The sequence below is a fragment of the Heterocephalus glaber genome, unplaced genomic scaffold (assembly GCF_053883595.1).
Source record: "Heterocephalus glaber isolate CG9 unplaced genomic scaffold, H.glaber_assembly_v1.0 deba00001429, whole genome shotgun sequence".
In the NCBI taxonomy this organism is placed as follows: domain Eukaryota; kingdom Metazoa; phylum Chordata; class Mammalia; order Rodentia; family Bathyergidae; genus Heterocephalus; species Heterocephalus glaber.
This window is the reverse complement of record NW_028258294.1, coordinates 27,501,117-27,528,179: the sequence shown is the minus strand read 5'-3', so window position 1 is coordinate 27,528,179 and position 27,063 is coordinate 27,501,117. Positions and strand designations below refer to the sequence as shown.

At 37.9% G+C, this 27,063-nt stretch overlaps 1 protein-coding gene across 3 annotated transcripts in view; it reads right to left on the bottom strand.

Moving 5' to 3' along the window:
* Positions 1-27,063, bottom strand: part of Sik2 (salt inducible kinase 2) — a 153,902-nt gene that overhangs the window by 24,295 nt on the left and 102,544 nt on the right. For all 3 annotated transcript variants that reach the window (XM_021237886.2, XM_004856551.4, XM_087212175.1), the window contains exons 4-6: positions 19,861-20,022; positions 1,177-1,301; positions 630-753 (exon numbers count right to left, since the gene is read on the bottom strand). In XM_021237886.2, the coding sequence (XP_021093545.1) occupies positions 630-753; positions 1,177-1,301; positions 19,861-20,022 (411 nt within the window). The remainder of the gene's footprint in view (positions 1-629; positions 754-1,176; positions 1,302-19,860; positions 20,023-27,063) is intronic.

Sequence of the window (27,063 nt, the reverse complement as noted above, 5' to 3'; positions counted from 1 at the left end):
TTTTATAGATGAAGAATTGAAGCACAGAGAGGAGCTGTGTCTTGCCAAAGCCATACAGCCAGTGAGTGGTGAGTGTAGGATTAAAACCAGGTAGTCTATGCTCTTAGCTACCAAGAGGACTACTGTGCTACTATGTTTAGTAGGGACAAAAGAGTCAAGGATTAAAACCAAAAAGGTAACTAAAGAGTAAATTTAACTACATAACAAGACAAGATAGGCAGGGATTATGGGTTTTCAATTTAATTCACTAGAGTTCCTCCAGTTGGCTTTTAATTTAATTTAAAAAATTTAAAATTTTGTAAAATCCACTTCATACTTAGAGCAAAATTACTGTGAGCCTGTATCTATGAAGTGCTTCTGTAAGTCTAAAATAAACTTGGGAGATTTATAGACCTAGAATAAACAGGAAGATTTGATGTTCTTAATTGGGGAAACTTCTGTTCTTAGTTACAAGTAGGAAGGCTGGAACTTTTCTCTTCTACATGGAAGGGCTGCTTATTTTTAAGGCTTTGAAAATTACTTAATCATCTGGTACTCAAACTCTCAGGAAAGGGGAAGGTTTGGCCTAGAGATTTCTTTTGGAGCACAAATTCTGTAAAGCACAATTAGTAAGATGAACAGCTTATTACCTTCTGACATGAAATATGGAATCCGAAATCTTCCTTCCAAAACCCTCTGCCTCAAAATTGGAAGAGTTGGTCCATCAAAAGGTAGTGCTCCACAAACAAGAACGTAAAGGACAACTCCCATGCTCTAGGGAAGAAAACAACACAGTCATTTTCCAGGGAGAACCTCAAATATTCTTTGTTTTCCCAAACATCCCCAGGGCTCTTGAAATCATATGGACTGAAAAATCCCTGTCCAGATTTATTTTCTCAGAATTTGGAAAAGAAAAAGCTAAAACCCTAACTACTACAGTAAGTATAATAAATATCAAATGATCTGAATCCGATCATTTTTCTTACTGCTTAACTTTAAATTATTGCTAATATTAGGATAACACCTGTCCCTAGAAATTTGTTTGTAGGGATCCATTTCAATATGCTAATTATAGTCCAGTAGATGGGGAAAACATGGAATGCTGTTTATGTGTTGAGTACCAGGAGCTTCTAGGATGGGTCAGAATGCCAGCCATTATCATATAGATGCATTTAACACAGCAAAGCAAAGCAATACCCAAATATCCAGCTGTGGTCCTTCATACTGCTGCCCTTCAAAGACTTCTGGGGCTGCATAAGGGGGGCTGCCACACCATGTTGTCAGCAGTTCACCACTTTTAAAGAAATTTCCAAAACCGAAATCTATTAGGATGGAAATAAATGTTACTTTCATCTGTGTTCTCAAACTACACTGCATTTCTCTGTAATAAATTTTATAATATGCCATATCAACAGTGTTAGTAAGATTCACTCTGTGAGGACTGGGATGATATCTTTTTTTTTTTTGGCACTGGGGATCGAAGAAGAGGGATAAATCTTTCTAAACAGGGAAAAGATCAAAAGGTGGAGAGGGTGGGGTGGGAGGAGAGGGAAAGGGGATGATAAAAAGGAAGTGCAAGATGTGTTATGTACCTGTACCAATTGCTCCCCAGGTCTGTAAACTTTATGTACTACCAACATGTACTAATAAAAATAAATAATAAATAAAGGTAAATACAAAAAAAAAGGATATCCATTGGTGTGGACAACCATTGTGAATTTGATAATCATAGAATTCAATTATTTGATGGTTGACAAAGAAATAAATGAATAAAATGCAAATGAGTGACTGGCTGCTCTTAGAGCCATTACCCCAAGGTAGCAAGATATATAACGTTGAATTTTTTTTTCTGGCAGTACTGGGGATTGAATCCAGGGTCTTTGCATTGAGCTATATCTCTAGCCTTTTATCAAAACACAGTCATGGTAAGTTGCTAAGTTGCCCAGGCTGGGCTCCAACCTGTGATCCTCCTGCTTCAGCCTCCCAAGATGCTGGAATTCCAGGAATATACCACCAAGCCTGGCTCATACATAGTCTTTTTATTTTTTATTTTTTGGTACCAGGGATTGAACTTGGGTCCTTGTGCTTGTGAGGCAGGTGGCGGAACCACTGAGCTAAATCCCCAGCCCCATACATAGTCTTTTAAGGCAAATGAGTACAGAGTTTACCGAGTAATCATTCTCTAAGTGATGCCCTATACATCCTATTTTCAGCAGAGGCTCTTCTGAATAGCTCATTATCATATACGGGCAATATGGCCTAGCCACAGCCCACCTATCACTGTTGTCACTTATTCACTCATTTATGGAATACAGTGGCATTACACCTCCAAACAGTTAACAGCCTTCCTTTCATAATCTTGTCATACAGTGCATCACAATTTAAACATACAGAATGCACTCTGAAAACACTGTACTTAAATGTCTTCAATATGCACAAAAAAGTCAATGAGCTCTGGTATAAATCCAGTTTACTCTTTTGCTAGGCTTTTATAACAGTCTCTTTTTTGTTTGTTTGTTTGTTTTTGTTTTTGTTTTTTTGGTACTGGGAATTGAACTCGGGACCTTGTGCTTGCGAGGCAGGCAGTAGAACCACTGAGCTAAATCCCCGGCCCAACAGTCTCTTATTCTTAACTGAAGGAACATATTCCTATTAGCTTGTAAGTTATTCTCCTACTGTCTTACATTGTTATATACTGCCTTGGGGTATCTGGCAGGACTGGCTCTACACCTAGCTGGTGTAGTGCTGCACGTCTCAGGAGCTTTAAGAGATGAGTCAAAGGGGACCAGGTTCAGTCTCCATTGCCAGACTGACTGGCTTGGGGACTCTGGTTCAGTCTTGGTGAGCCCAAGCTTCTCCATCTGTAAAGTGGTAATAGTACACATACCCAATTAGCTGGTTATTGTGAGGGTCAATGTGCTAATGTAAATTTATACTTTGTTCACATATTGAGACTATGCACACATCACCAGCTCAGGACAAGTATTCCCTCTGCTTGCTGATATAGAAATTGGTGGCAAGAAGCTTCCAGGAATAGTACAACGGTGAAGTGAGGGAGAACTAGAGTCGGCTTTCAGTTTTGACACTTTCTAGCTTCAAGTCTCGTAGGAAAGTGATTTAACTTCCTTAGCTTCCATATCTCTCCTGGTGGGCATAATCCACCTACCCAGATAGGATGCTTCCAGGATTAAGTGAGATTAAGAAAGTAAATGCCTGGAACATAGATGTGAGATGTCAGTGTTTCTTTGTGAAAATATCATCACCAACAACTGCCTTTCAGAGAAAATGGTCCTGAGAAAATACATAGAAGAACTAGAAAAAGTGTAGTGGGAGCTTAAGGGTTCTGAGATAAAAGAGGGGGCATCTGGGGAAAGGGCCTTAGCCACAGTCTAAAGCTGGTGAACAACACTGTGGAGTAGGTGCGAGAGAGCTGCCGCTGAGACAGATGTGGGTGTGGCTATCTCTTCACCATGTTAACCTCAGTTCCATCTTACACATTACTTTCCAAAATGAGGGTCACAAAGACCTTAGCTTCTCTCTTCAACCTCTGACTAGCCAGTCCTCTTACCTTATAAACTACATGTACACACAGAGGTATAGGTTTCTGTTTTCTAAAGACTCACACTCCCAAATGAGTCAAGCACTGTATGTCTTAATCTTAAAATTAAAGGTTAATTTTACTCACTAGGAAAAGCACAAGAAGCTCTAGGGTGTTTGGAGATCCTAAAATAGGTACAATAATGGTTAAACTTTAAACCATAACCACAGGATGAGTCTTAGTACATACAGGCTGAAGATAATTGCCAAATGCCATTGTAAACTTTCAATGTCTCGAAGAACCCTTATAGAACTACTTCACTCTTAACCTCCCACAACCTGGCAAAATGAACTCAGAAGAGTGGCCGAGGTACAGGGCTGTAACAAAGGCAGCCTGGCCATGGTGGCAGGCTCTTCATTGTTGCACTTCATAGCAAGGGAGCAGGAGCTAAGAAAGCCTGGCTGTGGCTGTGGAGTCCAGTTGCAATCTTGGCTTTACAAAGCCAGAACAAAGAAAGCTCTTCCTGTTCACTCATAAGAAGTGGTACTAAGCAGCCTTTTACTTCCTTTTTCTGTATGTAACTGAGGAAAATAGGAACTTGAGTCTGTACAGACATTAAGGAAACACTGAAATCACCTAGGCTCACCAAGCTATTACAGTGTCACACATATAGAAGTCTTCTATAACCTTGTCAGAGACCTTCAAACGCTATTGTCATCACCTGATGAAAGGGTTAAGGAAGACTTTGAAGTCAGGCAGATTTGGGATCAAATCCTGGGTTTAATATTAGGCATGTAATCTTGGGCAAATTACTTCTCAGAGTCTTGGTTTCCTCATTCGCAAATGAAATGCAGTTTATAAAGTTCTGAGTATTGACATAAGCAGAAAAAACATATTGGAACATGGTAGATGCTCAGTAAATGGGATCAACTGTTCATATTACAATTACTGTCACTATTATTGTATTTATCTGTCTTTCCTATCCGACTAAATTCCTTGAGAGTAGAAGAGTTACAGTTGATAGATACACCCAGCCCCGTAGCATGCTGTCTGCAGACAACAGCTGTTCAAAGTTTGCTGTATGATTCATTCTCATTTTCTCTCCCTCTCTTTCTCTTTCCCTGTCTATCCCCCGCCCCATTTAATCCAGGGTCTGCACGTGCTCTGTCGCCTACCTCTACATACCCACTTGAAGTCCTTATCTCCTCTAAAAGTGCTTTGCAAGGTGCTGATTTACACACTATGAAGAAAATCATTATAACTCTTTCTCCTTTGTCTTTTCCTTGTTCTTCAGTACTGGAGATTGGACCCAGGTGTGAGTCACAGTGGAGCTACACAGACTCATTAAGTTGTCTAGGCGGGCCTTGAACTTGTGATCCTTCTGTTTCAGCCTCCCATGTAGCTGGAATTATTGGTGCGCATCACCATGTCTAGCAAGATTTCTTCTTAACAATTCTATGAGGGGGCCCGGGATTTAGCTCAGTGGTGCTGCATCTGCCTTGCAAGTGCAAGGTCCTGAGTTTGATCCCTGGTACCAGGGGGGGAAACCCCCACCAATTCTGTGAGGATGTCTTATTTTAGAAGAAAGTGAAGAAAGTTAGATACTTTGCCTGAGATTATACAGTTACCCACTATGATGCAGAACTGGAATAGAAAAGTAAGTTTGACTACAAAGCCCTCACTGTTAACCACCACCTTTAAGTCCTTCCTTAGCACAATGATAAGTAGCTATTTTTGAGCAAGTTAATAATTGTTAGGTTTAAAAAGTGGCAACAGAAAGGTACTTAAAAATAAAACCTTTTTTAGTTTTTCAGAGGAATCTGAATAATTTTCTTTATTTAGTCTGTAGCTTTCTGCCAAAAGTACATAGTCAAATAAAGGGCAAGTAAGGAGGATGAAAGGTGAAAATTCAGGATGCTTCTTATTACCATGTATTAAAATGGAATGGACTATATAGGTGTCCTTTAGTTTCTTTAAGGGATTGGTTCCCGCATCCACAGATGCTTATATCCCTTATGCAACAGGGTATGATACTTGCATATAACACGAACGCATCCTCCTATACACTTTAAAGCATCTCTAGATTATATATAGTACCTAACACAATGTAAAAGCTATGTAAATATTGTTATACTGTATTGTTTAGGGTGTAATGGCAAGAAAAAACGTCTGTACAGGTTCAGTACAGATACAACTCTATACTAGGCCTAATTACATTGGCAAATGTAAGATTTTGTTTGTATTTTCCATCCATGGTTGGTTGAATCCCAGGATGCAGAATCCACAGATAGAGAAAGTTGACTATGTTTGCATTTCATCATACTGACCAAGTTCATTCATTCCTTCATTAAATATTTGAATGCCATACATGTGTTAATCACTGCAGAAACACAGAAGAGTCTTACAACACAGAATAAAAACATACCACACACCATCATCTGACATTTGGAGAGCATTATGGAAACAATCACTTGGACATTCCTCTGTATGCCGGACTCAGACCTGCCTGGCCATGCTGGAAAGGAAACATCTTTATGGTTTAATTCTCTCATCCCTGCAAGTTAATACCTAAACATATGGCTACTATGTACACATACTGCTTGCTACTTCCCTGCCATAAAACTTACGCCATGCAATGTTAAACCCACTATATATTTTTTAACTTTTTACTTGGAAATACTTTCTGCAGAAGTTGTAGAAGAATTCCTTCCCTCTTTCACCAAACTTCCACTAATGTTTGAGGTATTTTTTTTTTTGGTACTGGTGATTGAACTTGGGTCCTTGAGCTTGCGCAGCAGGTGGCGAAACCACTGAGCTAAATCCCCAGCCCCAAACTTCCACTAATGTTAACATTCTACATAACTAAGAAAGTAACATGATTTAATACCATTAATAAGCCACACGCTTCATTACAACTGCATCAGATTTTCATTCCTTTTCAGTTCAGGATTCCACAATGTATTTAGTGTTATGCCTCTTTGGTCTTTTCTAATTTGTTACAATTCCTTAGTTTTCTCCTTGTTTTTCATGATTCTGAAGAGAACTAACGTATTTTGTTATTATAGTATCTCCCAAATTGAGTTTGTCTGATGTCTTCTCACGATTAGATTAAGGCTAAGACTTTGGGAAGAGCAATACAGAGGCAATATGCATGTCTCAGTGCATCACAAAAAGGAATGTGAGACATTGGGTCTTGTTACTAGTGAGGTTTGGCTTTGACCAACTGATTTAAGGTGTTGTCTGCTGGGTTTCCCCATTGGGAAATTACTATTTTTCCCTTTGTAATTAATAAATATATTTGAGAAGACATATTGAAAGTATGCATTCCCCTTTCCCTTTGAATGTTTACTTACTAGTTTTAGCATTTGATGGTAGATGTTGATTATATCAATAATTACTTTGCATTCTAACAATGAGTTTTCATTTCCCTTATTCCTTCTACATTTTAAAAAATTTTATTTAACTGATATATTATATATTATGGCACACAATATAATGTGTGTTTGCACTGTGGGATTAAATCTTGCTAATTAGCAAATCTATCACTTATTAATTATAACTCTTGTCCAAGGAAGAGTTATCCCATCTCCTATTTTACTTATTCACTTAGTCATTTATTATATTGTTATATTATATATTGCCATGAATATTTATTTTAATTTCCAAGATACAATGCCAAACTATTGTTATTTATTTTTATGCTCAAATCATTTCAGCTTTGGCTGTCAGGGGATAATTCACGTTGACTCCTGGATTTTTTCAACCTGCTTCCTTCCATTTTAAAAAAAATTGTATTTTATTATCAGTACTTCCTTATCTTTTAACACCAGAGTTTTTTCAAGCCCACCTATATTTTCCCTGCCCCTGCCTTGAAGTGATCACTTCTCCAAGGAGTCATGGTTCCTTTTCCTGAAGATGGCATTTAGAAACCAAGAATAGGCCCTAGACTTGCTTGCTGATTGTTAAAGTATCCATGGTTGGAAATGACTTAGCCAATATTCAAATAGGTCAGGTACATTATATCACAGATGTTCCAAGGACGCCACTAATCAAAAGTTTAATCCAACTTCAAATTGGAGGTAAAGCTATCATAAACCCAGGAAAAATCCTTTCCATTAAGCAGGGATGAGAAATCTTCTAATTTATCCTTGCGCCACTACAAGTGGGCCAGAGAGGGCTTTCTCTATAATATTAGAAGCTATGTTAACAAAATCCTTACCACCAAATAAATGGGTATAAATAGAATGTTAACAGACTAAATGCTCATTTTAGTAATCTATATTCATTTTACACAAACTGGGCAAGGTGGTGCATACTTGTAATCCCAGCACTCAGGAGGCCGAGGCAGAAGGATTACCCAGAGTTCGAGGCCAGCCTGAACTACATTGTGAGACCTTGTCTAAAAAAATGGGCATATCAAAGTCTAACAGATACATTTTGTATCAAGATGATACATGTTCCCATCCCAACACTCAGGTATATACTCTAAACTTTTACTCTCAGAATGTTTTTGAGATTTCTTGATATATCAATATTATTTCATCTGGTTTTTGTGTGGCCTGTTTACAGAAGTAGGATTTGAACTACAGTCTTTGACCGCAGATCAGTTACTGTCATGGAACTTAAGGCCCCAAAGCTCAGTCGTATAACTATCTCTAATACAACTAACAGTAATAGATATGGCTCTATTTGACCATTTACTAAAATTGCCATCGCTGTTTTCTGCTCTATATTTTAAAAGTTGACTGATCTTTATCTTCCTGATAAAAAACCATTATTACTTCCATCGCTAAATTACATAAGTTACCTGTGCCCAAACATCATTAGCAAACAGCCAATGTTTTTGGAATAACAGAGACCAATAATCTGGTCCTGAGGATTATTGCCTTTTTTTGGTTTTGTTCCCTTTTTTGAGACAGGGTATTGCTATGTTGCCTAGGCTGGCCTTGAAAAAGTAATCCTCCTGCCTTATTCTCCAGAACAGCTGGGACTACAGGTGTGTGCCACCATGCCTGACTCGGATGATTATGGTTTACTGGAAACCAACCATAGCAGAGAATTTTGTTTGTTGAAATGAAATGATAAAATATATCAAATATTAAAATGTACCTGGGGGACTTACTAAAATGCAGATTCTGGTTCAGTAGGTCTAGGGTTGGAACTGAGACTCTGCAACTGTTAGTAAGCTCTGAAGTGATGCTCATGTTGCTGGTCCCTAGAGCAGCATATTCCTGTACTCAGAGTGCAAGGAACAGAGAATAACACCCAAGGCATGAATAAGATACAGAAGATGTTTAAGTCTGTCCATGTTTACTGTTGCAAAATGATTAAAATTACTAAATACTTTCAGGATTTTTATTACAGAGAAATTGTTAGGTAAACTAGTCACCTAAAAAAAAAAAAGGAAACAAAACACTGAAAACCTGTTTTCAAGCTAAGAAAAAGTAAATAATTTCTAGGAATCAATGCTGCCAATGCAATTTTAAATTTCCAGCAGTGTGTTACAGTGTTTAATTTATAATTTAAAAAATCATCCTACAGAGCAGCAGATGGTTTTGGGGTTAAATTTATCCTTTTTCAAATTACCAGCAGAATTTCACTTCCAGCCTTGATGAAGAGTTACACATCCTTTGTAATTACTATAACAGGAGCAAAAAAGACAATTATGAGCAAATGAAAGCTGACTTATGAAAGGCAGGAGAGTGGCAGGGCCAAATCTGACCCACTGCACAAACTGAATACCAATCAGCCAGCACTGACTGATGTCAAAGCACACTCTGCTGCCCACCAGCAAGAAAATGCCAGTTGCACAGTTCACTTCCAAACATCAGTTCTCTCCTAACAGGAGGGCAAAGGAATAACCGTCACAGCTGCAACTGATCTTAGCCAAAAGGCTGAGAAGCGATATAACCATCACAACTGAGATGAAATGTGATCTGCTGACCAGTGGGAACCATCTGTTTGTCCAGTCAGGGAGTTCAATGAGCTGGGAAGCAAATCAATGCTCTTTGGTGTCAATGGAATAAGGAGTGAAGGGAGGAAACCAAACCAACCAAGTCCTTTGAGCTCTTTGCCATGTTCCAGCCTTAGTGTGCTGTTCCTGCTAAACAGGACCGAAGGACACAAAGTCTCATTGTGCTTGCTCATGCAAGGCTCTTTTTACGTTCTACATAATATGAGTAGCAGCAGGATTACAAATGGAAGGCTTTCAATAAATATTTTTCCAATAAAACCTGTCTTCACCTCATGTGTTTTCAGTTCTAGGGCACAAAACTGGAACTGTATTCACAGAAACCTTGTCTCAAGGTCTTCTAGTAGGTTGGAAAATTTTTTAGAAGCAATGGCAGAGAGAATGGGTTACTATATCAAACCAGAAAGGAGGCATTCCTCTGGGGCTGAAGACAAGTGCTTTGTGGTGCACAGGTCAGATTACTTAGGCTAATTTTACATTGCTAATTACATTTAAGGTTCTCTCAGAGGACAAAGTTAATTTGCCTTAAGCAGAGATAATTTTCAATATAAGTGAAAAACTTTCCTTGTTCCTTTAAGATTTATATTAATAAGGCTTTAAGGCTGGTTAATTAAAAATATGATGAAGGGGCTATCAAAATTTTAAGGCTGTTTTCACATGGAATTGATTATACATTGAATACACCTTTTATTAGGTGTTTATCTGGTGCCTGATGCTTAATTAACAATTTACTCAACAAACACTTAAATAGCACTATGTACCAGGCCCTGTTCTAAGTATTGTGTAAATATTAATTCAAGTAATAACCACTATGAGATATGTACTTGTGTCATTCCCCCTTTATAGATAAGGAAGCAGAAGAGAGAGATTAGGAAATGTGTCCAGGGTCTCTAAGCTAGTAAGCAAGTGTCAGAATTCAAACCACACATCCAGCTTCTAGAGCCCATACTTTTACCTCATGCCCTTTTGTTTTTGGTACCGGGGATCGAACTCGGGTCCTTACGCTTGCGAGGCAGGCAGCGGAACCACTGAGCTAAATCCCTGGCCTCCTCATGCCCTTTACTGCCTCCCCGTCTCTAATAATCATTAATAACTACAATGTTCCTGAAAAAACACATTAATCTCTACTTAATAGATAGAGAAACCCTGTCCTGAGAAGTTAAATAATCAGCACAAGGTCACAGCCACAAGTACCACAGCCAGAACTTTTATCAGTACTATTACCACACTCAGGACTCCAGGTTTGAACTGTGATTATTTTCTGAAAATTTCCTCCAGATAATTCATACAGTTTTAAGCATTTATTACAAAAATTTCAGATTGGGAAAGTTGAAGAAAATAAATGTTCTTTAACTTAATGCCTGAAAAGGAAGAAATGGTATGGCAATTACTAGAACTACTGAAAGAGAATTTTTTTGTTTGTTTGCTTGTTTTTGAGACAGGAGCTCACTATGCAGTCCAGGCTGGCCTTAAACTGACTGCCCACTGGGCTCAAACTCATGGCGATCCTCCTGCCTCAGCCTCCTGAGTGGTGGGATTGCACCCAGCTTGAAAGCCCATATTGATTTGCATTCAGCCTCTTACTCTGAATGAACTAATGCTAATACTTTACAAGGGCTGGAGGCCTCATGATTGAGGCAGTGAACACACATAGGTGTGGGGTGAATCCATGGCTCTTTAGGGTCTGAAGTCACTTTATCTACTGCACAGAACCTAAACTAGAAACTGACCTCAAAGCCATGTTTCTGTATTTACTAAAATGAACCATGCCTGATGCTTCTATTCCACCTTCTGTCTTATAAACAGACAAATATTTTAATTTAAAAATATTTTTGGTCTATGTTATGTTAGTTTTCAATTTCAAAATACAAGATGGCAAAAACAGTTTATTTAGCAATTAAAGGGAACTTCCTAAGAAAAAGAAGCAGAAAAAAAGTGTAATTTAAGGTAATAATTTTGTAGTTTATTCTGGGTTCTTTCAATTTCTTTCCATGGAGTTCTATCTTTCCTGTGTTACATTTCTTTAAAAGTCAAGAATTCTCAGAGATCAGAGATAATGTTCTAAAAGGTAAGCAGGCCCATCAAAAAGCTAGAAGATCTATGGATGAAAGTAAATATCCTAGAGAAATTCGTTAGAAAGACATCTAAACTTTCTATGACGTGGAAAGATACAGCCTCTGCTGTCAGGCTCTTCTATCATTCCTCACTGGTATTTGTTAATATTTCACCAGTGAAAGCCTGGGTCTTCCCTGACATTCCCACCCTCAGTCTGGCCTCTGCTTTTGTACATGCTGACCTGTATGCTTGGAGTAGTCACTGTGCCCTGACCTCTATCTTCTTCCTCTCATTTTCTCTGCCTGCCTCATTTTCAATCCCTCCACAAATACTTTCTTGTTAATCAAGTCTTAGCTAACAATTTCCTTGTTTCATCCACTCAGAGTTAGTCTTTCTCTTAGCCTCAGGCCTTGAAAACAATGACCGTTTTGTGTTATATTTACTTACTGAACATTTACTAAAATTTGGGGTTAAGAGTAGTGAGGATGACAAAGAAAAATTTTGAGCCTCGAAATATAAATAATGAGCAAAATAGGAAATAGGGAGACAGATTTTTTGCAAATGGGAAGGGGACCAAGAAATGGGAGAAGGAGGGAAAGGACAGGGAGGGAGGAAGGGGATGAAAAAAGAATTAAGATGTGCTATGGACATACACCAACTCTCTATGAGGAATGTAAACATTATGTATGGCAAACATGAATTAATAAAAAAAGATTTTAAAAAAGAACATATTAGAGTGCTTAGACATACTGTTCTGTGCATGTGTCTCTTTGAGGAAATGAAGCTAGGACACTAAATATATAAATACAGAATGATGGAACCCAAAATTCAGTTAGTGAGAACCTCTTGAGGAATAACTGACATGTAAGGTTTGGAAACTATAATATTGTGGCCAGAAAGACTTCGGTTTGAATTGTAGGTCAGCTATTTATTATCTGTGTCACCTGAGCAAGCTATTTAATTTCTTTGTGTTTCAGCTTTCTCATCTAAAACTGGCAAATGGCTATGCAGCTCCCAAGGTGTCTGTGAAGACAAATGTCAGATGTACCTAGCAAAGTACCTGAAAATAGAAAGGGCTCTATTAAATGTTAGCTGTCACATTATCATAACGAAGGGAACAACTTTAGGTATCTGACATTTTGCCTGACTTCTGTATGAGTCAAGAAGGCCTTGAAGTTTAGATATTAAAAAACAAAAATAAAAACAGTAGAATCAACAAAACAAAAACCTAAATATAACAGTATAACATTAGATACACTGCACTAAAATACCTATATTGGGGCTGGGGATTTAGCTCAGTGGGTTCACCGCCTGCTGCGCAAGCGCAAGGATCCAAGTTTGATCCCCGGTACCAAAAAATACCAAAACCCCCCCTATATTTTAGGCAGAATTACAGTAGATAGAGACAGGCAAAACTTGGTTATTAGCTTAAGCATTTACAAGTTTGTCTGATGTCTTACTTTAGCATTTTCTTCTGAGATGTTAGTAACAGCACTTTGTAATTCCTATGGCATATGATTCAAACCTCTATCCTTTCTCTACCTAACATGTCTCCCAGAACTTCTTTAAGTTGCTTTTTGGTGGATTTTCTTGTTTTGGTAGTAAAGGAATATAAAAGTAAGTAGGAGTTTCTCTCTTCTTTCTACACAGCTAGAACGTAACAACAACAACAACAAAAAACTTTCTCTGTAAAAGACAATTTTAGGGTAGCTGATGTTTTTAGGAAAAAGTAAACAAAAAAACTCCTGTGACGTCCATTACAAAAGGCTGGCAAAGGCAACTGAAATAAGACCAAATAGAAAGGTCAAAAGTAGGCAATAAAAGAAAAAAAATGGAAGAAGTAAATAGACATTAAAAAAATCCACAGACATGGAAAAAAGCAGGAGTAATTCTTCTAATTAAAATTAGAAAAAGTAGATTTCCAGCGAAAACTGATCAGAAGACAAAGAAGGTTACTACATATATGTTAAGGGAACAATTCAATAGGAAGAGGTAACAATTATAAACATATATGCACCAAATACCGGAATGTCCAGCTTCATAAAACAAACAATAATGAACACGAAAAATCAGATAAAAACCAATACAATTGTAATAGGGGACTTCAATACCCTACTGTTACAAATGGACAGATCAACTAGACAAAAAAATCAACAAAGAAATATCAAATTGGGGCCCGGGGATTTAGCTCAGCGGTTCTGGCGCCGGCCTCGAAAGCGCAAGGTCCCGAGTTTGATCCCCTGCATGAAATATCAAATTGGATATAGTGGTGCATGCCTGTAATCCCAGCACTCTGGAAGCAGAGGCAGGAGGATCACTGTGAGTTCAAGGCCAACCTGGGCTACATAGTCAAGGCAAGCCTGAATTACAAAGCAAGACCTTGTTTGAAAAACACCACCAAAAAAAAAAAAAAAAGGAGAGAGGGATATCAAAGTTGGACTAACAGATGTCCACCCAACAACAATAGAATATACATTCTTTTCAGCAGCACATGGGACTTTCTTCAAAATAGACCATATAATAGCCCATAAAGCATGTTAAAGTAAATGCAAAAGAACCAAAATTATCCCATGCATATTATCAGATCATAGTGCAATGAAACTAGAAATCACTCCTGCAGAACCATAGGATGTGGAAGAAAGTCAGTGAAGAGGAGGAGCCATTATCTGGCATTGCAAATCCAGCGTTGGACCAGTCTGCTCAGCAGCACACCTCAGAGCAAATCCAGGCCATCGAGAAAGAGGAGGAAGAAAAAGGGAAACCAAGAGCAGAGGAAACCCCGGCCCCAAAGCCAAACCAGTGACCCTGGATAGAATGGATTGTGTTTCCAAACAGATTTTGATTTGTGGACTCTTTTTCAAGCCAGCACGATACTTAGACACAATGCTATAGAAATGAAAAAAGAGGGGGAAATGGTTATTGCACTTTGGGATCCTTTGCATTTTATGTGTTTATTTTTACAGTGAGGTACACTGTTAAAAACTCTTGCTCCAAAAAACTTTCACACTGCAACACCAGCTTCTATGGATATATACTTTTTATGAAGGAAATATATATGTGTGTGTGTATATAAGCTCCAGCATAGATACATGTAAAACATGGTCACACACACATACGCATACACACATACACACTGAAAGCCAGGATTACTGGCTCCACAATTTAATAACATTCATATTAAGATACACAGTGGTCACTGTGATAATAAATCATAAGGAAAACCAACAAAAAACAAAAAACAAAAAAAGAAACTAGAAATCAATGCCAAAAGAAACCACAGAAACTGTGTAAATAAATGGAAATTAAATACTACCCTTGAATAATCAATGGGTCACACAAGAAATTAAGGAAGAAATTAGACAGTTTCCACAATCAAATGATAATTCCAGTAGTACATACCAGAAACTATCTGACATAACAAAAGGGTCCTAGGAGGGAAGTTTATAGTGGTGAATTCCCACATCAGAAAAAAAGAACGAGCTCAAATAACCTAATGATGAACCTCCAGGTCTTAGAAAAACAAGAACAATCAAATATAAAGGTAGTACAAGGAAGGAAATTATGAAGATCAGAGGAGAAATTAATGAAATTGAGACTAAAAATCAATACAAAGAATCAGTGAACCAGAGAGTTGGTTCTTTGAAAGAATAAACAAAATAGACAAACCCTAAGGGCCAAATCTATGCAATTAGTAACGAAAAAGGCAATATCACAATATATTTTGCCAAAACCCAGAAGATCACTGGTAACTACGTTGAGAGCCTGTACTTCAATAAATGGAAAATTCAGACTAGGCATGGTGGCTCAGGGCTATAACTGTAGCACTCAAGAGGCTGAGGCAGGAGGATCACTGTGAGCTCAAGGCCAGCCTGGGCTTCATAGTGAGTTCAAGGTCAGCCTGAACTACATAGTGAGACCCTGTCTCAAAAAACTAAAAATAGATAAATAAATAAATGGAAAACTTGGAAGAGATGGATAGATTCCTAGATACATATGAACTACCAAACCTGAACCAAGAACATATAAAAATCCTGCATAATCCAGTATCAGTCAATGAAATTGAAGAAGTAATAAAAACTACCAACTGGAAGATGGCAGAGTGGTGAACAGCAGGGAAACAGCCTCTCTCAGATTTGGTGTCCAGAAGCTGGACTATAGTAATGTGAGGATGAAAAGGAGGGAACTGGGCCTCTGGGACCTAGCAAGGATCTGAAGTGAGAATTGAAGCCCACAGCAGAGTGAAGAGACTTCAACAAAGAAGGAGGCAACAAGTGGCGCTTTCTCCCTGAGACTCACTGTGGGGAAGGGCAACTCAAACCTTTGGATGCACTGTGACCACTGGTGACCCCAGAGGCCTCCATGGAGAAACACATGTGGAATAGAGCAGTGAATGTAGTGGACTGCAGTGGCTGATGAGTTATTCAGGTTTAGACATCCCCCAGAGGAGGGCACCTGGCTGGTAGCCATCTTGGAGAGGGCCCTACTGAGCTTGGAACGAAGAGCAGCTGTGTGGACTTGGCTCTATCAGGATGAGGTGGAACCGAATTCAAGTTGGCAGGAGGTCAAGGAGCCAAGTTTAAGCTAGAGGGAGGCACAAAGGGTGTTGCAGCCTGAACAAAATGGGTTTGAGCCTCATAGCCAGAAACTAACCTGAGCTTCAGAACTAAAGGTGCAGACTTGCTGGGATCATCCACACCATAAATCTATCTCTGGCTTGTTGCGATTAGTCAACATGGATCTGGACTCTACCTACTTTGTCTACCAGTGACAGCAGAGACACACTTTGAAGTGAACTCTTTTTTTACTATTATTTTCTTGTTTTTGTTTTGTTTTCTTTTCTTGATAGTTTGTTCTTGTTTTTATATAGGTGTGAACACTGTTTCTAGTTTTGTTGCCGTTGTTGTTCTGTTCTTGTTTTTATTACTTCCTTTCCTCTTCCCCTTCTGTCTTCTTCACCAGTTTTCCAAAAGTTTGTGTAATCTTCCTTTGTTCTCTAGCTTTGCTTCAAATCTCCTCCTTTTCTTCTATTTTGCTATTTTTCCCCCCAACCTCTTTTAAATTTTCTCCCCTGAGGGTAAAATCACCACAGAGGGGATATTTACTATAGTACCCTGAAAAAGGAGATTGAAGAGGACATCAGAAAATGGAAAGATCCCCCATTCCTGGATCAGTAGAAGCAATACAGTAAAAATGGCCAAACTTAGAAAACTGTTACATGGATTTAATACACACCCAATCAAAATGCCAATAGTATTCCTCACAGAATGAAAGAAGGCAACCCCAAAATTCATATGAAACCAGAAGACACCTAGAATAGCAAAAGCAATTCTGGGCAACAAGGGGAAGTGAGGGGGATCACAATCCCAGACTACAAAGCTACACTGATAAAAACAGCATGGTATTGGCAAAAACAAACAAACAAACGAACACCAAACCAGACTGTGGATCAATGGAACAGAATAGAGGATGCAGAAATAAATAAATCTTTGAAGCAGTCTATATATATGTTCATCAACAGATAAATGGAGGGCTGGGGATTTAGCTCAGTGGTTCTGCTGTCTGACTCGCAAGTAGAAGGTCCCGAGTTTGATCTTCGGTACCAAAAACAAACAAACAAACACCCCACATAAATGGATAAAGAAAATGTGCTATTTATACATAATGGAGTACTACTCTAACTTCAAGAAGGATAAACTTGAGACATTTGTAGGAATATGAGTACACCTTGGGACCATAATATTAAGTGAAGTAAATCAGACACACAAACTTAAATATTGCATGGTTTCTTTGATACGAGAAACCCAACATATAAATAAGGTACCAAATAAGCCAGGCTTGGTGGCACACGCCTGTAATCCCAGCACTTGGGAGGCTGAGGCAGGAGGACTGCCCCAAGATCAAGGCTAGCATGGGCTACATAGTGAGTTCTAGGTCAGCTATGTACTATATGGCAAGACCCTGTCTCAAAAAACCAAAATTACAAAATAAAAGACAGACAATAAAAAAAAAAAAGAAAAAGAAAAAAGTTATTGAAATCCAGCAATCCAGCATGGCCAGTGTATCTAAAGGTATAATTTGATTTAATACAATTGTTTTTTATGTTTTGGGGCCTGTTAGTCTGGCTGTTAATCTGTGTTTATGGTAATTAATTTGATAAAGACATACAAAATAAGTAAATAAAACCTGACGCTGGCAAGAAAGAAAAAAACAGTGGTAGAAGGGAAGGAGAGGAGAAAGAACTGAGATGTGTTATGTACATGTACCAATTCCCCACAATGAATGTAATCATTATGTACTGCAAATATGTATTAATAAACAAGTTTTTAAAAACTACACAAAACTATGGAAACATTGTAGTACTGTGTTGCTTTTTTTCTTTGGTATCTGGGATTGAACTCATGACTTTGCGATGGCAAGGCAGGTGTGGTGTGACTGAGCTAAATCCCCGGGCCTATGTTGCATTTTCATAACAAAAAATGACAAACTAATACAAATTTTTATGTCTATATTTTTAAATAAACAAATGAACTTAAAATTCTTGGCTTTATTCAGATAATCTCATTTCAAAAAAGAAAAAAGTCCTATAGATGGAAAATCCATTATGTCCCCTAAAATATATATAAGTGGCATTTAAAATAAAATGAATAAAAATTATCTACCTTACCCAAAATACTCAAGACAAAAACATGTGAAAGGGCACAGAAACAAATCAGTTTATCGCACAAATCAAAGGCTTTCACTTACATTTTATACCACAATGCAGCAAACCAGGAGAGGCTGCTTTCTTCTTAAAGTTACTGAGTCCAAGGGATATCTAACCTAGCTAGTAAACCAATACTTTCTTGGCCAGCTCCTCTCATCTGCATGTCTTCTTCTTTTCAATACTAGAACAAAATACCACCACTTGTAACTAAGCTAAGCTTTTAATCCATGCCCTATCTTCCTCAAACCCTGTGCAAAATAAATCTCTCTTCCTTCCACATTTTCAACTTCTACTATTGCTTCTCTGTTCAGATTGCCAAGTACTCTGCTGCATTGGATTCCTTATAAATCTTAATGTCTTCAGTCCTACTCATAGCTCCCAGCCACCTAAGCTTTACTGTCAGGGACATACTGCTAACATGCAGTTAATCATGTTAGCCCAATTCTACTTTACCCATATACACATCTTGAAATTTCAATAGGTTAGATTTCCATTATCTAGAGAATGAAGTGTAAAACCTTTTACATGGCATTTAAGACCTTTCCTATTCTGGTCTTTATGTTATTTGTTCCTTTTCTATCACTCCCCCAAGCCTACAGATTTTATATTTAACCAATACGGAGCTACAGTTCCCACCATTCCAATCTCCATCTACCTGTCTGCAACATCCTGCTTCTGTTTTAATTCCTGGCAAAAGCCTTCATTGTAATAGTTCCTCTTTTGTGATGTGTCCCTGACTCTTCAGGTAGACTGATGTTCCCTCACCTATGTTGCTTCTGTAGTTTATATCCTCCCCCATTTTTTTGTGGTGCTAGGGGATCAAATCCAGGGCCTTGCTCATGCTAGGCCAATGCTCTACCACTGAGCTACATCCTCATTTTTGTACATCCTTTTATGATGGCAATTATTATAGTATTTTACTAAATTTTATTAAGGGGTAATTGGCAAATAAAAATTGTATATACTTCAGGTATACAAGTGACGATTTGATATACATATGCACTATGAAATGATTTCCACATTTCATATTGCACTTAGCATGGCATAATACCTGACACATAACATACTTACCGAATGAAGAGTTTTGATTATGTGAGTAAAGAAACTTAGAAGATAAAAATACAACAACTTTCATAATTGTTAACAGGATGGGAGAAAAACAAGCAAAAATAATCTTTACCCTTCATCTCTACACTATAAATCAAAACTATTACATCAAGGCAAGGAAAGGCAAGGGAAGGTCCTCATTCTACTCCCATCACTCTGTCTTTTTGGTTTGTAACTGCACTGCAGCCATCAGTTCTAACAAGGAGAGAGGTTTGCCTGCCAGCACCCTGAACTCTTCTCAGTCCTGACATCACTCTCACACTCAAGACAAAGGAACCTCCTCCAACAGAGCCCAAGGGACCTGGACACAAACTGATCCTAGCTGTAGCCTGGCCACTGTGTCTATTAATAACAAACTTATTCACCAGCTTGTAATTATATATAAGACTAAAGAAACAGATGAAGTATACTTTGAGAAAACCTGATGTCATTAGGTAGAAATGCTTCTGAATCTGCATACTTAGGACAAAGGCTCACATCTGATCATTTCAGAGCCACCTCAGTTACCTGCTATTTTGATATTCATGTTGTTATCTAGCAGAAGATTTTCAGCCTTGAGGTCACGATGCACAACCTTCCGACCATGACAATAATCAACAGCAGAAAGGATTTGCCAGAATTTTCTCCTGGCTTCAGACTCACTTAACCGGCCATGGTTAGCAAGGTAGTCTATAAAAGAAGAGAAAATTTAGAATTATTCACCAAAATAAAATAGCTCTAGTATCAGCCTTCAGGATTTTTCTTTTTTTGGTCTCAATCAGTTTTTTAAAAAAGAACACTTAGTATTCAAATGATATGCAGTTTTCTAAGTTTCTTGCCTTTGGAGAAGTAAAAGTCCAATCATATCTTACTGGAGTCCAGATAAACAGTAAGAACCCAAGATCAGATGACAGCAAGTGGCACAAAAATCATAGCTCATTCAGAATGATTTTCAAGCTGGGTACGTTGGTACACACCTGAAACCCCAGCTACTCAAGAGGCTGAGGTTGGAGGATCTCAAGTTCAAGCCCAGCCTGGGTAACTTAGTGAGACTCTGTCTCAAAATAAAGAAAATAAAAATGCTCAGTGCAAAGGCCCTGGGTTCAACCCCCAGTGCCACACAAACAAAAACCCACCACCACCACCACTAGAACAAAATGCCAGGGAAGTAGTTCAATGTGAGGCCTCTGGGTTCATCCCTAGTAGGGGTAGGGTGGGGTTCACGCTAGACTCTTCTTGTATTTTTTTTTTTTCAGTACTGGGGACTGAACTCAGGATCTGAAGCATGTTAGGTAAGCACAGTCAACCAATGACCTATGTCCCAACCTTTTTTATTTTATTCTTTTTTCCTGGTACCGGGAATCGAACTCAGGACCTTGTGCTTACGAGGTTGGCATGGTGCCGCTGAGCTAAATCCCTGGCCCTATTTTATTCTATTTTTTATTTTACTACTTAGTTGCCAAGACTGGGCTCAAACTTAAGATCCTCCTGCCTCAGCCTCTCAAGTAGCTGGAATTACAAAGATGAACCGCCTATATTTTTGTTGAAAATTTTGAGTATTTCTCCTAACCATATTTAAAAAATAAAATTTATGTAAGACAAAGAACATGAAAGAATTCTTTGGCATCTCATCAGACAAGGAACATCTAGTTTTTTTGTTTTATTTTGTTTTTTGTTTTTTGAGACAGGGTCTTGCTCTGTAATTCAGGCTGGCCTTGAATTCACTGTGTAGGCCAGGCTGGTCTCGAACTTGTGGTAATTCTCCTGCCTCAGCTTCCTGAGTGTTGGGATTCCAGGCATGCACCACCATATTGGCTAGAGACATCCAGTCTTAAACACTGTTCCTACACATACTATACAATGCACTAGTAAAATGAGAGTAATATGCAAGTAGCTTACATAATGCACACACTACTCTGTTCAAAGGAATAATTCTGATCTACCTAAAAACATATGGATTTGTTCTCCAGACCACTGTCCCAATAGCCACGACAAATGACTATAAGCCATGATTATAAGACAAATATATTTTGTAAGATATGAATGTATCAGCTATCTTTGTGTATATCATGATCTCTATTAGTTTACTTGAATATTAATTCTACATGTACTATGTATATGAATTCAATGTAACTAAATATTGTAACTCATTCAATTTTTTTTTTTTGGTACCAGGGATCGAACATGGGACGTAGCGCTTGCGAAGCAGGTGGTGGAACCACTGAGCTAAATCCCAGGCCCAACTCATTCAATTTTTACTGGAAGCTCTAAAAGTCCTCTGAAATTAATTTTTTAAGGAGAGATCAATATACACCTTAAAGGACTTAATTAGGAAGCTATGAGGATATGATGAGTTCAAGGCCAGCCAGAACTATGTAACAAGACCCTGTCTCATGGGGGTAAAAGAAAAAGACTTATTTAGGATAATTTTCCTCAATAAGGAATTATATGGGTAAATCAATATTTAGTCACCACACATTTTCTGCTGTAAAGTATGTAGTTGGTTTTGAAATTCCAAAACCAATGGCCCATGGCCCACACCCTTTTTAATACTTCTATAGAATTTACTAATACTTGTATAAGACTTTATAGTTTACAAAGGTTGTGGTTTGACTCTTCAATGTCCCCCAACAATCATATGCTAAAGGTTTGGTTGCCAGCTTGTGGAGTTCCTGGGAAGCAGTACAACTCCCACGAGGAGGGACCTGGTTGGAGGAAGCAAGTCACTGGTGCCTTTGAAGGGTACATCCTGCCCATGGCCCTTTACTCTCTCTGCTTCCTGTCTGCCATAGGGTGAGCAGCTCTATTCCACTAAGCCTTCTGTCATGATCTTTCTGCCTCACCACAGACCTAAAAGCAATGGAGCCAGCTGACCATGGACTGAAACCTCTGAAATTATGAGCCAAAATACACCTTTCCTTCTTTGATTTGTTATTCTCAATTATTTTGTCATGGTGACAAACAGCTGACTAACACACAGAGCATGTTCATATTGCAACATCTCATTTAATCTTCCCTCAAATGTCTATGGACAACTATTACTTTAATTTCTATATTACATACGAGAAAGCAGAAAATCAGAAGGATTAAGTAATCTAGCTGAATTTGTACACCTGATAAATGAATTAGTTGATTTGGGACCAGAATCTCTGATTAAACTCTTTTATAATCTCAAATATCTCTACTAGGATCTTGTGGAAAGCCTATTCATCCTTTTGAAACCCTGCTCCAGTGACATTCTGCCTTTTAAAAAAGTCCCTCACCACTTCAAGTAGATATAATTTCTTCTTTTTTTTTTTCCCATTAAGTTTACTGGTATATTTTAGTTATAAAATACACTTACATTCATCATTGGGATCTTGCACCATTACATAAGTATCTTGGTTCTTATTTTTTTCCTCTTCCCCTGCCCTCCCTTCACCCCTTCCACCCTTCCCTATTTGCAAAGACTTTGTTTCCATTTTTTTCCTTTTCTCATATTTTTTCTTTTCCCTTCTTTCCTTTCCCCTACCCCTCCCATTTCCCCTGCTCCTTTAGACCTTTTCTTCCTGTTACACAATATCAATTATACATTTTTAAAATTACAATATCAAGATCTAGGAGACATTACCACAGATTTTACAGAATTTAAAAGGATATAGAAAGCATATTACAAAAATCTGTTTTGAAATAAATTTGACAACTTCTAAGAAGTACCTTGGAAGACAAATTAATGAAACTAACTCTGGAGGAAATATAAAATTTGAATAGCACCTATTAAAGAAAGTATATTCCTAGCTTCGAAACCTACCTATATGACAACAGCAGGCTCATATACATTTGAACTGATAAATTATATCAAACAATTAAAGCAGAAAAAAGAAGGAACACTTCTCCCCTCATTTTAGGAACTCAACATTGTGCTAATCCTAAAATTGGATAAAGATAATAGAAGAAAAAAGCATGAACATAGATAGAAATTTGTTTAACAAAACAAACTATTAGAAGTCAGATCTGACAGTATGTAGAAAGTGGTTTTGTTATAGGGATGGCAGTGTTGGTTCAGCATTGGAAGATCCACCCCCAAAAGTCATCATTTAAACAGAGGAAAGGAAAAAACCATATGATCCTGTCACTAGGTGGAGGAAAAGTATTGGACTAAATTCTACAGCTGTTCGTGGTAAAAGCTAACAGGAGACTAGAAGTAGAACAGAACCTTCTCAACAGATTAAAGACATGTACTCCATACTTCCAGTGAGAACACCTTATATGAATGGAGAAGATACAATGCTTTCTACTTAAGGTAGGGAACAAGGGCAGATATGCTTACTCTTTATCTGTCCATTAAACTTTGAAACCTAGGCCCCACCAAAATAGTCTGGCAATAAAATGACACAATTAGGATAGGATTGGCAAGGTAGAAGCAAAATCTTTATATGTAGATGAAATGATCATCTACAGAGAAAATACTATACTAAGAAATCTCTAGGAGCCCCTAGAACTTGTATTTGAATTTAGCAGGATTAGAAAACACATGGCATATATAAAAATTCAGGTCTGTGTATACTTGCTATAAATGAAGAATTAGATATTGAAATTTAAAAGTTATGTAGGAGTACAAAGGACCTAGAAAAGTTAAAAAAAAAAAAAAGAAAAAAACTGTTGGAAGACGTTTAGTACCTAATTTTAAGACTTCTTCTAAAGCTACAGTAATCAAGGCAGTGTTGGTGTAAGGAAAGACCTATAGATCATTGGAATAAAGCAGAGAATCTAGAAATAGGACCACACATCTATGGTCCACTGAGTTTTGAAAGATTATTTAACATTAGCATTTTATAGAATATAAACTCAGTTCAAGAGCTGAGGCAGAGACAGTGTTTTCAGCAAATGGCACTAGAACACCTGGTATCCATATCTAAAAAATTAACCTCAACCCTTTATTTCCACACATGAAAATAACTTGAAGGGATCTATGAACCTAAATATGAAAGCCTAAAAGTATAAAATTTTAAGAAGGAATTATAAGGGAAAATGTTTATGAATTCAGGGTAGGAAGAACTACCTAGGATACACAAGACATGATGTATAAAATAAAAAAATTGATAAATGAGATTCCATCAAAATTTAGAACTTTAAATGACATCATTGAAATGAAAAGTAGTCCTTAAACAGACCATATTTACACTGCATATAACCTATGACCAGAATACATAAAGAACTCTTACAGCTCATTAATAGACAACCCAATTAAAAAGTAGACATAAGAAGATGATAAATAGCCAGTATAGCACAAGGAAAGGTGTGCAACTCTAGAATCAGAAAAATACTAATCAGTACAATAACAAAATTGAATTATACACTCATTAGGGAGATGAAGTTAGAAGTTTTAAAAGCCTTGTCATGATTTCTTTTTGTTGGATTCTCCCTCTTTGTGTTTAATTTGTCACACCCAATGGATTCATTCTGCTGGGTTTCCTGGGGTTGTGATCCTCATTGTCTTTTCCTGGGGTATTGTCTGAAATTTTTTGGAGTGCCGGTTTGGTATTCATGAAGTTCCTGAGGTGCTCTTTATCATGAAAGCATCTTATTTCTCCATCAATTTTGAAAGATAGTTTTGCAGGGTACATCAATCTGGGTTGGAGGCTGTTTTCCTTTAAGGCTTGAAATACATCACTCCAAGCTCTTCTTGCCTTGAGGGTTTGCATTGAGAAGTCTCCTGTGATTCTGATGGGCTTTCCTTTGTATGTGATTTGTCTTTTCTCTCACTGCTTGTAGAATTTTGTTCTTCTGTTGGATTTCTGGAATCCTAACTATTATATGCCTATGTGTAGATTTTTTTTGATCAGGGCTAGTTGGAGTCCTACACGCCTCACTTATCTGTATGTCAAATTCTTTTCCCCTCCTTGGGAAGTTTTTTGCCATCACTTTTGTGAACAGTTTTTTTTATGTCATCTGCACTCTCTCCTATTTCTTCATTGACTCCAATCAGTCTTATATTATTCTTCTTTGCATCCTCTAGCAGCTGCTGGATTGATTTCTCATGTTTCTTTACAATTTTAAAGCAATTTTTCTTTTTCTGGTCACTAATTGCAATCTTTTCTTCTATATGTGAAATTCTGTCCTCACATTGGTTCTTTCTGCTGCGCAGACTTTCAATGGAGTTTTTAATCTCCTAGAAATCTGTTTACATCTGTTTTATGAATTCCATTTGTTTCCTATGTTGGGATTCCATCATGTTCCTCAGATCCTCTATTTTTTTTTTATCTGTGTCCTCTCTAGATTTATTAATCATGTCTCGCACCATAAGCACAATCTTTGCTGTTATCTGAGTAATTATTTCTGATTTCATTTTTTCCAGATCCTCTTTTGTTGCCAGTTCAGGGAGTCCAGGTGGTTGAGTATCAGATTGTTCCATCTCGTTTCCCTTTGGGGTTGCTGCAGGTGATCCAGAAGTCTGTTTTTGAGGCTTGTTTACGTGTCTTCTCATTTCCATGGGGCAGGGGAGTGCTTCTGGTGCCCATGCGGCTCACCTTCTCTGCCCTAGGAGCTTGGGATGGCGGCAGGCGAGCTTCCCTCTGGGTGCTGGGACCTGCTCACCTTTGCTGCCCTAGGAGCATGGGATGGCAGTGGGGAAGCTTTATTTCTTTGTAATTTCTTTATAGTTCTTGTCACTTATACACTGCATCAGTTTAATTATCCTTTTATTATTGTAAATATTCCAATGTTTGCACATGTGTTATATTTTGTTGTTGTTGCTTTTTTGGTACCGGGGATCGAACTTGGGTCCTTGCGCTTGTGCAGCAGGCGGCGAAACCACTAAGCTAAATCCCTGGCCCTTCATGTGTTATATTTTGAACAATAAAGGGCATCTTTAAGTCTTCTGAGAATAAGAACAATGTTATCCCCTACTCTGCAATGATTAGCTCTACAACAAACATTATAGGTACTTAATACTTAGCTGATGTAGGTCTTCTTGTGGATGGTATCATGTACTTTCCCATCAACATAAAAATGTGGTATGCCATGACAAATGACTAGGCTATAACTATTCTAACATATTCTAGTCTTTAAGTGTAAATGGACATTTTGCCTATTTTCTACATCTGGTACTCTAAGAAATTCAGATGGTCAGCTCATTTTTGCCTTTCAGAGCCTGTATATAGCCACCCATAATTCTGAAGAAAGGATCATTTAAAAATATGTAAAATGCTTAATAAAATTGTTCAAACTTGACTATGCTTAATAAATGTCAAGTGGACAGTGTGCCTTGTATGTATAAGAGTAAACCAGTTCAATTCTATACTGGATATGCTGAGAGATCCACTAGAACCTACTGAGGGGAATGTAGCATGATCTCTGTGAGGGAATATCTTTGATTAGTTTCTTTCTATTGAAAATACTGAATTAATGTGAGTTAGTGGGAAACATTTGTGAGACTTCAGCAATACAGAGAAATCTAGCAGATTCAATGTGAACAAGTGCAAGTTAACATATATGGAAAAAGACCTCAAACTACTGACATAAAAAGGAACCACAGGAGCACAATGGAATCTACATTTATTGTTTTTTGAAATGCTAGTCCAAACTAGGATTTCCTTAGGAAAGAGAAAAGAAGCACTTTGAAACACTTATCAGGAAAGGTACTGTCTATAAAACAAAGGCAAGCCAGGCATGGTGGCGCACACCTGTAATCCCAGCACTTGGGAGGCTGAGGTAGGAGGATCACTGCAAGTTTGAGGCCAGCCTGGGGTA